The sequence below is a fragment of the Rhineura floridana genome, chromosome 9, assembly GCF_030035675.1.
Source record: "Rhineura floridana isolate rRhiFlo1 chromosome 9, rRhiFlo1.hap2, whole genome shotgun sequence".
Taxonomy (NCBI): Eukaryota; Metazoa; Chordata; class Lepidosauria; order Squamata; family Rhineuridae; genus Rhineura; species Rhineura floridana.
In genome coordinates this window covers 66,188,008-66,204,073 of record NC_084488.1, presented here as the reverse complement: position 1 = coordinate 66,204,073, position 16,066 = coordinate 66,188,008, and the positions used below count along the sequence as shown (strand labels likewise).

Genomic DNA, 16,066 nt, shown 5'->3' with positions numbered 1-16,066 from the left:
AGGGAGATGATTCATATATATAAGGGAGGGAGGAAGACTAGGAGGTAATAAGATTTGGAATATTGCAAAAACAAATCTAGAATAAAAACAGACTCATGAAAAAACCAAAGGCCTCTTTAAAAAAAATGTAATACCAACTATGAAGAAAGGCCTAGCTCTATCATTACTTCTTGTAAATTACTGTAATTTTGATTCCATGCTGTCCTAAATTATATTTACAGTAGGGAGAACAGGGTTTATGTCCAGATGAGCAGTTCAAAGCCAGCTTCTATTGGTTTAAAACTTTGCAGGGTAATCCTGCAAGTCCAGATTCAAAGTCAATAATTCAATATCAAATTCACACATAATGAATGGATGCGGTGATGCTGGAATACGTGAACTACAGTGCCCTATTCTCTTTTAAAAAAGAAGCCCTACAGCTCTCATAAAGTGGAGTACATAACTTGAATAGAAAGGGTGTGGGAGGAGAAAGTGGTAAGGGCCTTCTCTGCACTGGCTAATCACCAGGCAGTTTGAACACACATGAATGCCCGCAAACAGTGAGCATGTCCATTGTATCACTCATTAGTGATGTCACAAGCAGTATCCGATAGGTATTCACCACACCCCCGCAACAAGATTATGGGCAGCACTGTTAACACGCAACTATGTTATGGTCATACACCACAGCTGTTCTGCTAACTGGGGGAAAGAACCGTATTCTCTTGGCAACAATAAATCATTTAACTTTGGAAAAACCAGACAACCTAAACCTCTTTGTGGTTACTTAAGAGAAGATATCTGGCTCACACAACAAATGAGCAACATGTTTAATGCTGCTTCAGTGCCAGGCAAAGATCTTTATATTCTCACGTCTTTTAAATCTGATCCTTTTCCCTTGTTGTACACCTGGAATGTTTTAGTTGTTGGTGTGATTTTAGTTCTTTTTTTTTTAATATGTTTTTTATTTGAAATATATAAAGAAAGACTAAATATTAAATATTCACATAATACAGAAACCATATACGCAAAGAATAGTACATTACATATAAAAGTACTACTCAGTCTATCACTATTCACATACAATACAAATTACTTAACATTGGTTATTAGGCAGTTTTAGATAATAATTAATTAACAAGAGGACAGATCCCAGATCTCCGGAGAAACTATTGTAGTCATAAGCTACTAAAGGCAATTGGAACCTGTACTGGTGCTGATGTTTTGTTTGTATGTGTAATGAAACACGACCATTCTGTAGCAAAACTATCTTTTTTCTTTTGTCCTCTTGCTACTCTCAAACGTTGAGTAAGTTTCTCTGAGAGCGCTATTTCCCATACTATGCTATACCACTTCCCAATGTTTAATCCTTTTGCCTCTTTCCAGCATTTAGCTATCAACATGTGTGCTGCTATTAAGAGATACTCAATTTGCTTTTTATGTGATATGGTTTGGTTTTGGCCATCAAATTTATTAAGTAATGCCAATTCCGGAATTTTTATTACTTTCATTCCCATTATAATGGATTTTTCTTCAAAAACCTCTGTCCAGAATCTTTGAACACGTTCACAGTCCCACCACATGTGAACATAGGATCCGCGGACCCCACATCCTCTCCAGCACAATGGTAAGACTTGTCTATCCTTGCTATTCTGGATGGCGTTAAGTACCATTTTTGTAAGATTTTGAGTGATATTTCTATGTATTTAGCTGATATGGCTTTAAAAGGAAATTTCCCCCACATTTTTGTCCAGTATTCTTGATCAATTTTGATAGCCCAGTCAGATTCCCAGCAAGTTCGTAGCCCTTGTTGTGATCCTAAATCCTGTTTAGGTAGCAATCTATATAGGGTAGTTATTTGCCCTTTATCTTTTTCTGGTATGTTAACTACCATTATTTCAAAATCTGTCAAGTTTCTGGTGCCTTGCTGTATGACGTGTTGCTTTCTAATAAATGTAGATAGTTGATACCACGCTAACCATGTAATATTTGAATTCTTCAATGATGTCCTCCAGACAGTCCTGGATATGGGTAATAAATCAGTATAATAATGCATTAATCTGTAGAGTTGATTATCTTTTAATGCCTTTTTATTTATCATTCTCTCTTTTAGGTAAAAGTCCGGGTGTTCACAAATTGGTATCAATGGGGATATCCCTGGCATCAATGATTCCATTCTATATTTCCAGACCTTTAGTATGGGATTAATGCTTGTATGTTGTTGTTGTATTCCCTTTTTAATTACTTTTTTAATAAAAGGTAATACTGCAAGATCTATGTCTTGAAATAAAGACTTTTCTATACATACCCAATATTTTTCTTGAGAATCATTGATTATGGACATCAAGTGTCTAAGCTGATAAGCTTCATAATATAGTTTCAATAGGGGTATTCCCCATCCTCTTTCTTCTACCCTCCTATATCTCAAGTTTTTTGATGTCCTATTACTTTTAAAGATAAATGTGTCAATTGTTGATTGCCATATTTTTTAAAAAATTGGTGCAATATCAGTGGGTAATACATAGAACAAGTACGTAAATTTTGGCACCACCATCATCTTTATAACTGATATTCGGCTCATTAGCGACAAGTTCATTTTATTCCATCTTTTAATATCTGCTGTTACTTGTTTCCAGATTCTTCCATAATTTAATTGAAAGGATTTGTTCATATTTTTTGAAATTTGAACTCCTAAATAGCAGAATGACTTGTGAACTAATGGGATTTTAAGTTGATTAGACATGTCAATTTGATCTTTGGGAGGTATATTGTAACATAACAAATCTGATTTTGTGTAATTCACTTTCAGTCCTGATGCATTTTGGAAATGTTCTAGTTCCTCTTTAATATATCTCATACTTGTTTTTGGATTTTTTAGCATAAGTACCATGTCATCAGCATACAAATTTATTAAATGAGTTTGATTTTTAATTGGCACTCCCTTGATGTTATTGTTTCTTGATTTGTCTGCTAAAAATTCAATTATCAGATCAAATAATAATAGGGATAGAGGGCATCCTTGTTTGGTACCAGACTGAATTTTAAAGGGGGATGTTTCTGTATTATTAAATCTAATTGTCGCTGATGTTTCGGTGTAAATTGTTTGTAAAACGTGAAAATTTTGGGCCAAATTTGTATACTTGTGGAATATTTAACAAAAAAATTAGATTTACACTATCAAAGGCCTTATAGAGGTCTAGAGCCAAAATTGCTAGTGATATTTTTGATTGTTTTGCATGAGTGATTACACTATATCATCTTCTAACAGAATCTGCTATATGCCTTTTGGGGATAAACCCAAACTGGTCTGGATGAATTATTTTCCCTATCATTGTCTTTAATCTATTTGCCCATATAGTACCAAAGATTTTATAGTCCACATTTAATAATGAAATGGGCCGATATGAATCTGGAAGTTCTGGGGCTTTTAATTATCTTTAATAAGATAATTATCCTTTATTGTTTCCAAGTATCCAGTAGCTGTGTTCCCTGTAATATTGCATTAAAAACTTCTGAAAGTTGTGGAATCAGTAATTCAGCATATGCTTTATAAAATTCAGCTGTAAAGCCATCAGGGCCTGGTGCTTTATTAGACTTCAAATTTTTTATAGCATTTTTTATTTCTTCTACTGATATAGGCTGTTCTAAATATGTTGACTGCTCCCTTGTTAGGCCAGTAATCGTACTTCCTTGTTGGTACTCTTTTATAAATTCTCTGTCTATATTTGTTCCTTTGTATAAGTTTTCATAATATTTGGTTAATATTTTCCTCATTTCATTTGCGCTATAAATTTTTATGCCTTCCTTAGTTGTTAAAGCTACAATTCTATTACTATGTTTCCTTTTTTTTACTCTATTTGCTAACATTCTCGATCCCTTTCCATCAAATTCATAATATTTTTGTTTAACATAGAGCAAATCTACCATTGTTTTGTCAATATCTAGCAGGTTTAGTTCTGTTCTTTTCTTTTCCATTTTTGTCTAATAACTTGTGAACCAGTACCTTTATATTGTGCTGTAAGAACATCTACAGTTTTTTCTAATTCTGATTTCTGTTTTTTAGTATTATTTCGAATAATGGCCATTTCTTTAATATACTGCCCTCTAGTTACTGCTTTCATGCAATCCCATCTCACCCCTCCTGAAGTGTCATTAATATGATTTTCTCTGAAATAGTTTACTATTCCCTCCTGTATTCTACTTTTACATTCCTATCTTGCTATTAGGGTAGGGTGCAATCGCCATATTGGTGTTTTTTCTTTGGCACACGTTGCCATGTCCAGGAGCACTGGGGCATGTTCAGATGTTTATTTGGCCTATATGCATTCTGACTTACCATGGTAGTAGACACTTTGTAACCATTATTGTATCCAGTCTCAAGAATGAACCATGGGGTCGTGAGTAAAATGTGTGTGTGTAGTCTTTTGCGTAGAGTTCTGCCCGTGTTTCGTAGAGTTCATATTTTTGTAAAATTTTCATGCATTTCATTACTCGCTTATGGTGTTGAGATTCATCTCTATTTTGTTTAATATTATTCACATCTCTGACTGCTACTGCACCTTGTAAATGCCAATTAATGTCCCCTCCTATCTATAATTCTGTTTCTGTAAATTTACGTAATTTTCTTAGGGTTCTATCTAAAAAAGTTAGTTGATTTGTGTTTGGGCTATATATTGACGCTAATGTAATTTTTGTTAGTCCATTCAGAATTCCTTACACAAAAATAAATCTTCCTTCCTTGTCTTTCATTATTTTTGTCTCTTTGAAGTCGATTTCGGTCTTGATTAATATTGCTACCCCTCTTGCTTTGCAGGATCCTTTAGCTGTAAATATTTTTTCCCATTGTTTACTGTTGAATATACCATCCTTTGAAGTTGCCTTATGGGTTTCCCTAGCATCATTATTTTTGGCTTCAGATCCCTGATCAATTTGAACATCCTGTCTCTGTTTATAACACTGCCTAACCCTTTAATGTTAAATGAGACTGTTTTTAGATCAGCCATAGAGATTGCATAACTATTAGAGTTTTTATTCCTTTCTCAGGTTTCTTTTTTAATATCTTTCCCAGTGAACTTCCCCTAACAACTAACCTCCCCCCTCCCCCCTTCCCAACTGAATTAGATTCAACCATTGGATTAACAAATAGTAAACACGGGAACCAACCTTCCCCCCACCACAAAGAAAAGAAATCTATGTTGCCCCTCAGGAGTGCTGCAAGCACCTTCCCGCAATTTGAACTTCTTAAACTAAAGAAAGAAAGGAAAAGAAAGGAGAAAAAAAGAAAAAGAAAAAAGAGAAAAAGAAAGAAAAGGGTATATGAAAATGGTGAGGCAAGCAATTCAGATCTATTTGTGGCATAGATCTGACTACGTGAGAGAAGAGTCCCTCTAGCCCTTTGTTCAAAAAAGAAAAACAGAAAATAGTATAGTCCCAAACCTTTTACCAAGCGACTGCTAGGATTCAATGTTCTTTAATAAAAGTCCTTCCAGGTTATCTCTTTCGACGTGATGTTTCTCTGAGCTGACGACATAGAATGCCTCCTGTTGCCTTCCCTCGTCTGCTTTTGGGCTTATCAGAATGTTTTCTTTGGACCCGCTCCCATTCCTCCTCTGCCTCCTCCTTGTCAGATTTATCGCTGATTCCTTGTTTTCCAGAGTCCTCTTCTGAAACTCCTTCAGGGAGATCAAAATGCAGGGTTTTAAATAACTGCATGGCTTCTTTTTCTGTTGTCACAATATGGGTGGCCCACTTGCTGGGGACCACTAATTTGAATGGGAAGCCCCATGAATAACGAATCCCCGCTTCTTGTAACTTTAAGGTGAAGGGGCGTAGTCCTCTGCGCATCTGTAGTGTTTCTGGGGCTAAGTCCTGCAGTATCATAACAGGTGTACCTTGGCATTGTATTTCTTTTAATTCCCTCAGTTTTTTCATTAATGCTTCCTTTTTATTATAATGACCAAAACATATGATTAAGTCTCGTGATGTATTTCTTTTCTTTGGCCCCAATGCACAATGGGCTCTTTCAAAATCATCAGAATCAATGGGGAAATCAGGCAGTAATGAAGTCAACCATTTTGCCACGAAAGTTTTTGCATTATTTTCTTCCAGATCCTCTGCTATTCCGCGAAGGCGCACGTTACAACGTCGATTTCGGTTTTCCTGGTCAATCAGTTTTAATTTAATTTCAGAGATTTGCTTCTTTACTATTTTATATTTCTCCTCTTGTGCTGATACCTTTTCCATTCCACTCGCAGCAGTTTTTCCACTTCCACCACTTTCTGCTTTAAATCCCCTAGTTTAGCATCCAAAATTTGTGTCCAAGTATCCTTAAGTTCTAGTTTAAATTGTTTTAAGTATTGTAAAATTTCTTCCTTCATTTCTACATTTGTAATCTCCGGAGGAATTGAAGACTCACCCCTCCCTTGCTCGTCTCTACAACGCTGAGACACTCCGGATGCCATTTCCTCTACAGAGCTGCCGTGTATCGCTCGCCGTTTTTGTGTCTTATCTTGCAGCTTGAAATAAGCAGTGATAACTTTCTTTTGCTTTTTAGTCAAGTCTGTTGACATTCCCCTCGCATTCCTTCAGAGTTTCACTTTAACTCAAGCTGCTTTTTCTCTGGTTTGGAATTGTTTTGTTAATTGGGCTATGGAGCTCTTCTCTCATGCTGCCATACAATCGGCATCCACGCTCCGCCTCCCGTGTGATTTTAGTTCTGTTTTACATTAATTGTAAACATTAATTGTTTTAATGATGCTTTTTGGAATGGTGTTTTGTATTTTATGGTTTTATGGCTTTTATTATGTGCTATATGTGGCTCAGAACATTCATTATTGGCAACTAATAAATACATAATCAGTGCAACAAATGCACATTATTTATCTGGAAAAACTCTGATGCACAAGAGTCCAATATCTCTCCACTTCTGGCTGGTTCACTGAGCAAATTCAAAGACTGTTTCTCCCCATCCCCTAAGTATGTGGATGGACCTGTTCCTTTAGGGATGCCATTAGTCAGTTTTAGGAAGCTATCCATTGTTGTACCGAGCAGCAATGGATAGCACTGAATCAGGAAGTATTAGACAAAGAGTAAAAAAGAAGAGGTACCATCACTGTTTGGCACCATGGTAAGTATGCTAGCTGTACCGCTCCTGCTGGTCCATGTGGACTAGAAGCAATTGGCATGAGATTAGTATTGTGGAATTACTGCCACGTTCAGAGTGCTAATTGCTCACAAAATGCTATGCTTCAAAGCATCCTTAGGAGGCTGCACCGTTGATTATATTGTTATAGGACTGGGTGGTTGGTATAGATGTTGCTGAATTAGTCAAGCCAGTTTCATTGGTAAGCACCAGATTTACATGTCTGAACACTTGGTAAAGGGCAGATGTGTTGTCAGAGGAACAACTGGCTGGTGATGCTCTTTCAGGAAGGGGGTAGGCTTCCCCTCCCTCCCCCAATCCCAGGGCCAGGAGGTAGCCTGTGTGTGTGTTAGCCTGGTCTGGAACTGAAGAGACACAGAGAGGCCTGACTGCTCTGTTTGCTGAATTCCAAGCTATGGCTTTGGGGGATATCCCTAGATACCCAATAGGAAGCAGGATCTGGAGTGTTATTGCTGTGAGACCCTTCCAACTTCTGCTCAGGTTGTATAAAACCATGTATCATAAAGACACCATAGTCTCCAGTCATCTTCATTCCAAAGAAACTGATCCCTGGGTAAGCACTGGAATCCCTGGGAGTCTCTCACTGCTTGAAGATTGGGGTGCTGTTCCCCCTACACAGGTACAATTCCCAGAGTTCCCTGTTAAATCGCTCTGTGAACTGTAGCTCTGTAAGGAGAAGAGAGGTCTCCTAACAACTCTCAGCACCTTTCACAAACTACAGTTCCCAGGATTCTTTGGGGGAAGCCATGACTGTTTAAAGTGGTATGATACTGACTTAAATGTATATTGCAGATGTGGCCTATGTGTTTTGCTTCGGAACTACTGTTCTAATGCATATGCCAATTTATGCACATTTAATCAAACAATCAACTAAAATGCATAGTTAATATTTTATTTAATTGGTCAACTCTTAATGGTTGGTTGAATGTGATAAAATGTTGTAATTGGGGAACAGATCTAATCCTTAGATGACACTATTTTTGTAGATTTTTTAAAATAGTAAAGTTCATCCTCAATACTAGGCAAAAGAGCCTAACATTTCAATGAATATACAGACAAATGAGGAATACCCATTCCACACCAACTCTGAGAGAAATGCACTTTTTGTTTTTCACAAAGCATATCAGAATCTCCACCAAACCAGTGTTTTCTTAATGGTGTGAAACAATTCTTCATTATCAAAACAGTCAAAACCTGCCACATAGCCGACTACTAATTATTATTAAGCCAGATTTCTGTCCCACTCTAATCTAAAAGCTCAGAGTTAATTGCAGCATTTCTAAAACCAGGAGCAAAATATATAGTCATGGAATTGAAGATTAAGAACCCAAGTAAACATCTCCATATCCAATTCCAGCTTTTTCCCAGGCAGTAGGAGTCAACCTGGCACAAAGGTATACTGAAAAGTGTGCTGTTCATTTGTAGCCAGACATTGGGAGGAGGTGGTCTCTCAGGCATCGTTCCTTAACAAAGGGTAGTTAAACATAAGACCCAGACATCTGAAAATAATTACTATTCTTAAACCTCAAAAGAACAATCACCTAACACTTGTTAAGCTGCTACTGAAAGGTTGTCAATCTCTGAGGTGGAAGAAGACCCTTGTTACAACAGCTCCACTGGCTGCCAGTTTGTTTCTGGTCACAATTCAAAGTGCTGGTTTTGACCATTAAAGCCCTATACGGCCCAGGTCCAGGCTATCTGTCAGACCGTATCTCCCTATACGAGCCTACCCAGGCCCTGAGATCTTCAGGAGAGGCCCTTCTCTCAGTCCCAACACCCTCGCAAGTGCGATTGGTCGGGATGCAAGATAGGGCCTTCTCGGTGGCTGCTCCTAAGTTCTGGAACTCCCTTCCTAGGGAGGCACGAATGGCCCCCTCCTTGCCATCCTTCCGTCGGCAAGTAAAGACTTTTTTATTCCGACAGGCTTTTGGGATAGAAGGTGTTTAGGATTGGGCTTTACAAGGCTTGTTTTAATGTTTTATATTATTATCTGTATTATTTTAAATTGTTTTTAGATTTTTAAGTGCCTTTTATGGTTTTAAGGTTGTGCATAGTTTAATTGCATTTTAATTGTATGTTTTTCTATGTTTTTAACTACACGTAGTTTTATTTGTAAGCTGCCCTGAGTTCCAGTTTGGAAAAAGGGCGGGGTAAAAATAAAGTTTCAATTCAATTCAATTCAAGACCAGTATATATGACAGGTGAAAGTATAGGAGCCAGGTCTAGACTGGCATGCTTCATTAGGATAAAACAAAAAGGCATTCATTCTAACAATAACCAATTTATTTTGGGCAGCACATTCTAAGTTTGCTTCTTTATGGCCTATTTCCAAGGGGGGAAAAGTTCATCTCTCCATAATTTTATCCAATGCCACTAAAACTGACTAGCAGCTGTCTATCCTAAATTTATTACCAAGACTACAACCTTAAACCCACTAAGGCTGCAATCCAATACACACTTACCTGAGAGTAAGTCCCATTGAACCCAATGGAGTTTACTTCTGAGTAGACATGCATTGATTGCAGCTTTACAAGGGAATAATTCCCATTTAACTCAATGAAAACTACCTCAATAAGCGTGCTCAGATGTACTGAAAAAGAACAGGTAAAAGTAGTGACAAAATGCCTCACTATCCAGTTTGAAATTAGCAGGGCCCCATTCCCAGCTCTCTCTATATTCCTCTTTAAGCAAACACTGAAGCACTATCACCAAAATCCTCAGAATGTTCATACCAACCCAATTATTATTTTTAAATATATTTTTGTTAAATCCATCAGAAAAATTATCAACCATTCCTACAAAGACTTGTGTTATGAAGATAGAAATATTTTCTGAGATATCTTAGAAACAGGCCACAAACTAGAAGATATATAGAACAGAAAAGCTAAAGCAAGTGGCTGGCTATGTAGGTCTAGCAAGATACACATTTTATACAAGTTTAGCAAAAAGATCAATTCTCCTTGCATCAACTGCAAAGCCTTTTTGTTTCCTGTAATTAAAAAAAATGACAGCAGTGTCCTATGAACACTTACATGGCAGCAAGGTGGGTGACCAGAAGCAAAAAGAGGGCAGAACTCCTACACCTTTAATAGGTGTGTAGAAGATGAAATTTCAGCAAGTATAGCTTTGTCAGAGCCCCTGCCTCTTCCTGCATCTGGTCACCTAATTTATACAAAATCAGTAGAACTTACTTCCAAATATGCATGTACAGGATAATTGGGGTGTATTCCTGTGCAAATTAGAATAATTTGCATCAGAGAAGTGTCAGTTTGTATCAGAAACAAGTTTATTTCATTTGAATTTAGTAAACAAAGCTAAAACTTTGAAACTGTCAAGCTTGTCTGATTGTATTAGCAATTAACATCCATTCATTATGAACTCCTGAAATGGAACATATCCACAGAAATATAAAGCATTAGGAAATTTTCCACCTCACATCACTGGCATGCAAAAATTGAGAGGATTTGGCATTAGTACTCATCAGTACATGTTAAAATAATAAGGAAGCTGTTCCTACTCATATTTTCAATTTAATGCTCTATATTACATTTCAACTTCTGAACAAGAACAGCTTGTATATTTAAGGTATGCCAACAGTCAAGTAAGCAAATCCACAAACTGTGAGATACAACAGTTAAGCTTCTTCCTTGTGCAACAGGCACAGTATTGCCAACTTACATGCACTCTGTGAGCTTTATCTACAACAGTTTTTGGCAATGTGTGAGGGAGTTATCTACTTTTTAAAAAGACCAATAGTAATGAAGCCTGCTTTTCCCTACAATTCAAAGACAACAGAACATATACAGCTGCTCTATGAGGTTGCTCATACACTGGGAGGGAATGCCTATATGTAATTCATGCATTCCAAGTAGTTGCTTCCGTAAGAGAAGAGATAACTATCCCAGATTAAACACAAGTAGTTTTCCCAGGTGAAATGGATATATTATCTGAAAGTAAGGATGTCACACTAATGCACTCCCAGTTAACATGGTTATTTGTTTAAATTCCATTTTAACTCAGTCCTCAAATTTGTGAAAAACTACCTCCAAATATAATACTGTAATCATAGCAACTATTACTGAGAGAATTAATAAATAAGGCACACATGCATTTTTGAGGAAGGTAGAATGCAAGGCTTATGAACATGAAACCCAACCGTTTTCCAATTTGAGAATGCTTTTTCCATATTCATTTACTTTAGTTTAATATTAGAACAAGGGTTTTTGCTGGCCAAGGTACTTGCACGTTTCTACATTTGTTGCAAAACAGTAACAATAACGCCGTTTTGGGAAGGGGCACTGACATTTCTTGCATTAGCTTAAAGCCTGCTTTTTTAAAAAAGGCTACTTTTCCTCTTTCAATTTTGGCTGCTACTATAGCAGACGTTTCCTCAGCCTGTCCCAGCTCTGCCCTGCTGCTACTCAGTTGTACCACGCGGAAGTTGGGTCGTCTCACTCCCTCTGCATGCAACGTGTCAGTACAGCCATGCTACTCAAGAGTTTTGAGCGTTAGAAACCTCCGATCACTACGCTAAAGATCAGAAAGGCTGTAGTGACCAAAGGAAGGGAGCAGGGAGAGGACATCTTGCTGGATGTATAGCAACCCTAAGCAGCTATGCAGATTGTTTGGCCGTAGGATTTCTCAACTTCTGTTACATTGTGGAGAGTGCAATATTTTGCAGTAAACCCCATATACTCAGTCCTCGCATGATGACTACCTGATTTTGCATATGCAATGGACAGAGTTCAGCTCCGGCTACTAAAAACCTCCCATTTTCCTCTTTGTTTGCAAACAAGCGAGTTGAGCATGTGAGAGGGGAGCCCAGGGCTGGCACGCATTTTAGGTTCTCAGCTGAAGTTCCTAGGCAGACTTACCTCCTTTCACCCCAAAGGCCGGCTCCAGTTTAGCCACCGCGATGACCACGACTATTCCCAGAATGAACCAATCCTTCCTTAGCCTGTCCAACATGCCCATGGCGGTGGCGTGCCCGAGAGATTTCCGCGGTTGCAAGCAGCTAGAAAGACAGGAAGGGGGAGAGAGAAAGGAAGGGGAGTTGGTCAAGACTTCTCTTTGGCCCCTCCTGCAGACGGGCTTTGCAGCATGTAGGCGGCGGCAGCAGCAGGGCTAGTTAAAAGCTGCTCCCGCCGCCGCTGGTAGCAGGGATAGTATCCAGTGACAGGAAAAGTCTCTGTGAAAGCCGCCATCACTACCACGCGCTTGCTAATAGACTCGCATAAGCTCTCTGTATCGGAGGCTGGAAGACGACAGCTAAGTACGCGGGTTGAGAAAGGAACGCGCGCCTCAAAGCGTAAAGGGCCCAGGGATAGCGGGAGACCAGGTTGCCAAAAACGCCTCTCTTTTCTGAGCCTTTGCAAACCATCGGCTCTTCTAAAGGGCGACAAGAATTCTAGGCGGTCTTGGGAAATTCTTCAGCTTCTACGTTGCTTGCAAGCACTAGAAGGGCCGAAGCTAGAGAGCGTAAGAAGAGTGCCTCCGGATCAGACCAAAGGCCTATCAAGTCCAGCATCCTCTTTTTCCCGCAGTGGCTAACCACGATACCCCTTGGAAGTCCACGAGCAGCAGGACATGAGGCTAAACAACTGGCATTCGACTGAGCGAACGAGGCCCGCGCCAGCTGTGGAGAAAAATAATAACAGCAAGAGTGCCGCAAAGATTTGGGGAGCTGCGCGCTTCTTCGAGACTTTACGCCCGTTCGCTGACGCGCCACGTTTGACGTGAGAACTGGGGAGGGTGGGGTTGCGCTTTCAGTTGCTGGTGTGGGACACGTTTCACGGGAGTTTGGCTCGTTGCAAGACTAGAGGCAGGATTGGCTGGTTGGGGCGTATGTGCGAGTGCTTGCGCGGCGAAAGAGACAAAGGGTGGTATCCTGAGCCCTTCGGGATGCCTAACTGTTGGCAAAACGTGGTGGGTGTGGAGAGGAGGGACTTTTCCCTTTTAGCCAGACAAGTTCTAAGAACATAGAAAAGCGCTAGCTTGTTCGTACAGGTATAGGCAGTAGTAACTATTTGATTATGATTTTTTTTTTGCCCCTTCTTGATTACCTGTGTAGTTTTCAACTCGATCTTTTGCATGTTTACGGGGGAACAGGCCCCGTTGAGGTTAGGGCCCTCTAAGGCTGCCTCTTTACCCCACTTGCCTGGGAGTAAACCCCATGGAATCTAATAGGACTTACCTCTGCGTTTGGGCTTGCACTGTAATTCCTGGTACACTTTTTTGGGAGTAAGTCTCCTTCAATTCAGCGGGACTTCAGAGTTTATTTATTTTTAAATATATTTGTATTCACTAATACGCAAAAAAAACCCTTGCAGTTTAAGAACATACCTGTTATATGCCTTCAAGTCAATTCCGACTTATGGCAACCCTGTGAATCCTTTATGCCAGCTGTATGGTATAGCACAGTGGGGAGGAGAGCCTGGCTGGGAGTCCAGAGTCTGTGAGTTCAAATCCCCGCTCATGTCTGCTGGGTGTCAAGGGGCCAGCTAAAGATCACCCCCACAATGAGTGGCTTAGGGGTTACGTGCCCTGCCACCTGTGCAGCCGTGGGCAAACTGCATAGTTCCAAGGAGCCCAGTTGCCCCCCAGCTGGCAGTTGCGGACAAGGAAGGGGCTGGCTTGTGCAGCTGTGGCAAGCTGAGCAGGCCCTAGCTAGCTGGGAAGGACTAGCCTCAGAGGGAGGCAATGGTAAACTCCCTCTGAATACTGCTTACCATGAAATCCCTATTCATAGGGTTGCCATAAGTCGGGATCAACTTGAAGGCAGTCCAATTCCATTTCATGAATCCTTTTGTTGTTGTTATATACAGTAGGGCTCCGTTCATATAGCAGGTTACGTTCCGGACACCCGCTGTAAAGCGAAAACCACTGTAAAGCGGATCCCATTGACTTACATTGACCAAAATGGCGCCCAGTGGCAAAAAACTGCCGTAAAAGCGGAACAAGCGCTGTAAAGCAGGGCCTTTCTACAATTCACAACCGCTGTATTAGCGGAACACTGTAAAGTGAAGCGCTGTAAAGCGGGGCCCTATTGTACATAGGGTTTGCAAGGTAAGAGGTATAGCCAACAGATATTTCTATCGCACTTTAAAAAGCAGATAAATTGGGCCGCTGTAGTGAATGCACTGTGGGAGCAGGAGACCTGACCTCCTCTCTGAGATATTGGACTGCCCTACAACTTTGTCAGAATGCAAAGACAATTTGGGTTGGTCTTTCACAGTCCAATCCACTTCCTGTGTAACTTGGAAGAATTTGGTAACATGTGCCTCTGAGTATATGGTGAGTGGTAGCAATACCTGCCATCTCCAAAGATGGAGAATTACATTTTTGTATGTTTGTTGGTGATCTTCTTACTTAGCTTCTTTCCTGTGTTACTACTGTTTCTACAGAGAATTTATCCTAGAAAATTTTATTTCTCTCATTATTCATCCTTGAAATCTGTGTCAAATCTATTTTTAGTAATTTGAAAGCCTTTTTATTGGTCAATGTCATATGATGGTGAAGACAGCCTTTTGTGTTTCAAACTGGAGGTTATGTTCTGTTTCTATTTTGGGTGCATTAACAGTTGAATCTGAAACTGCAGTTTGATCTAAAAACAGACTGATTATAATATGGTGCTACTTAAGCAATGACTCTTCCTGGAAACACTTGAAAACATTTTTGTTTCAATAAACTTATAGCTGGATGAAAAGGCATCTGCCTTAGGTTTAAAAACAATACATAAAGAACACCTATCTTGGGGAGCGAGGGTTGGTACTATTTTTAAACTTTATGGTATGTTTGTAAATCGTCTTGAGAAATGTAAAAGGTGATTAATTAACTGGTTAATTAAAATAAAGGGAAAAATCAATATTGATTTTAAAAATTGTTTACCTAGAAAAGTACTCTCTGTATCCTCTGTGCAGTTTTGTGTTTGGAAGGGCACGTATGTGAGCCTACAACTAAGGCTGCTTTTACACTGCACTTTATTCTGTTATTCTGACGATTTCTTACTGCAAAGAAGTTGCAAAAACAGAGGGATTGTCAATCAACTAACAGGGCACATTACATTGCTGTTTGAGTTGTGTTTGGGTCGCTCACAAGCTATGGAAGCATGTTGTCTTAATTATCTTCAAGAAGATGATATGTCAAAAAAAACTTTCTTGAACATATCTTTATTAAAAAAATCCTCAGACTATCACTCTGTTTTTGAACTGGTTGTTTAGGTAAATGGTTAAAACAGTTAACCTGTCGAATTAGATCTGCTGATAGGCTTAGTGAAAGTCCATTGAGGCTGAAAGGAGTGATGTGGAAAGGTTTGTTCCAATGTTGATCTGAAGTCCTTGACCTTTTAATTCACATCTCTCTCAGGTATCCCAGTATCTTATTCACATGACATACCTTACAATCACATAAATATACAGTTAAATGATTTTCATGAATGCACTGGGATTTTTAAGCTGTACGGCCATGGATGTAAACTGATTATGCATTTAGACAGAAGAGATTTCAGAATAAAGGAAAGCAGCTCACAAGATAAAGAGAGCTTAAATGAAAAGAAGAGACGATAGTAAATAATTTAACATGGAAAGAACAAAGATAGTCAAAAGGAACAAGATAAAGAGAAATATTAATTATGAATAGAGAGGTTGAGAAAGAAATCTAGAAATATGTGGGAGACAGGTTATAACCCATTTGTATTTCTCACAAGCACTTAATGGTATAAGTTCAGGTTTTTCCAGCCTCTGAAAGGAATTACTTTAGGCAATTTTGACTTGCCTAAAGTCAAAATCTATGCTATATTAGTGAAATGTAATGACAGGAACATGGCCATACCTGAAGGCCTGGCTTCATATCTACCTACCAATACATTAAGATCATCGATGGACGGCCTCCTGTGGGTGCCTCTGCCATCTGAAGAGAGGTGGATGG

General features: G+C 39.2%; 1 protein-coding gene across 7 annotated transcripts in view; it reads right to left on the bottom strand.

The window, feature by feature from the left end:
- SLC10A7 (solute carrier family 10 member 7) overlaps nt 1–12,888 on the bottom strand; it is a 245,325-nt gene extending 232,437 nt beyond the window's left edge. For 2 of the 7 annotated variants that reach the window (XM_061584765.1, XM_061584766.1), the window contains exon 1: nt 12,016–12,881. In XM_061584765.1, the coding sequence (XP_061440749.1) occupies nt 12,016–12,115 (100 nt within the window). In that variant the 5' untranslated portion in view covers nt 12,116–12,881. Of the gene's footprint in view, nt 1–12,015 lie in introns of all 7 variants that reach the window. The other 5 variants (XM_061584769.1, XM_061584763.1, XM_061584767.1 and 2 more) reach the window with 5 other exon arrangements.
- Nucleotides 12,889–16,066: the final 3,178 nt, after the last annotated feature.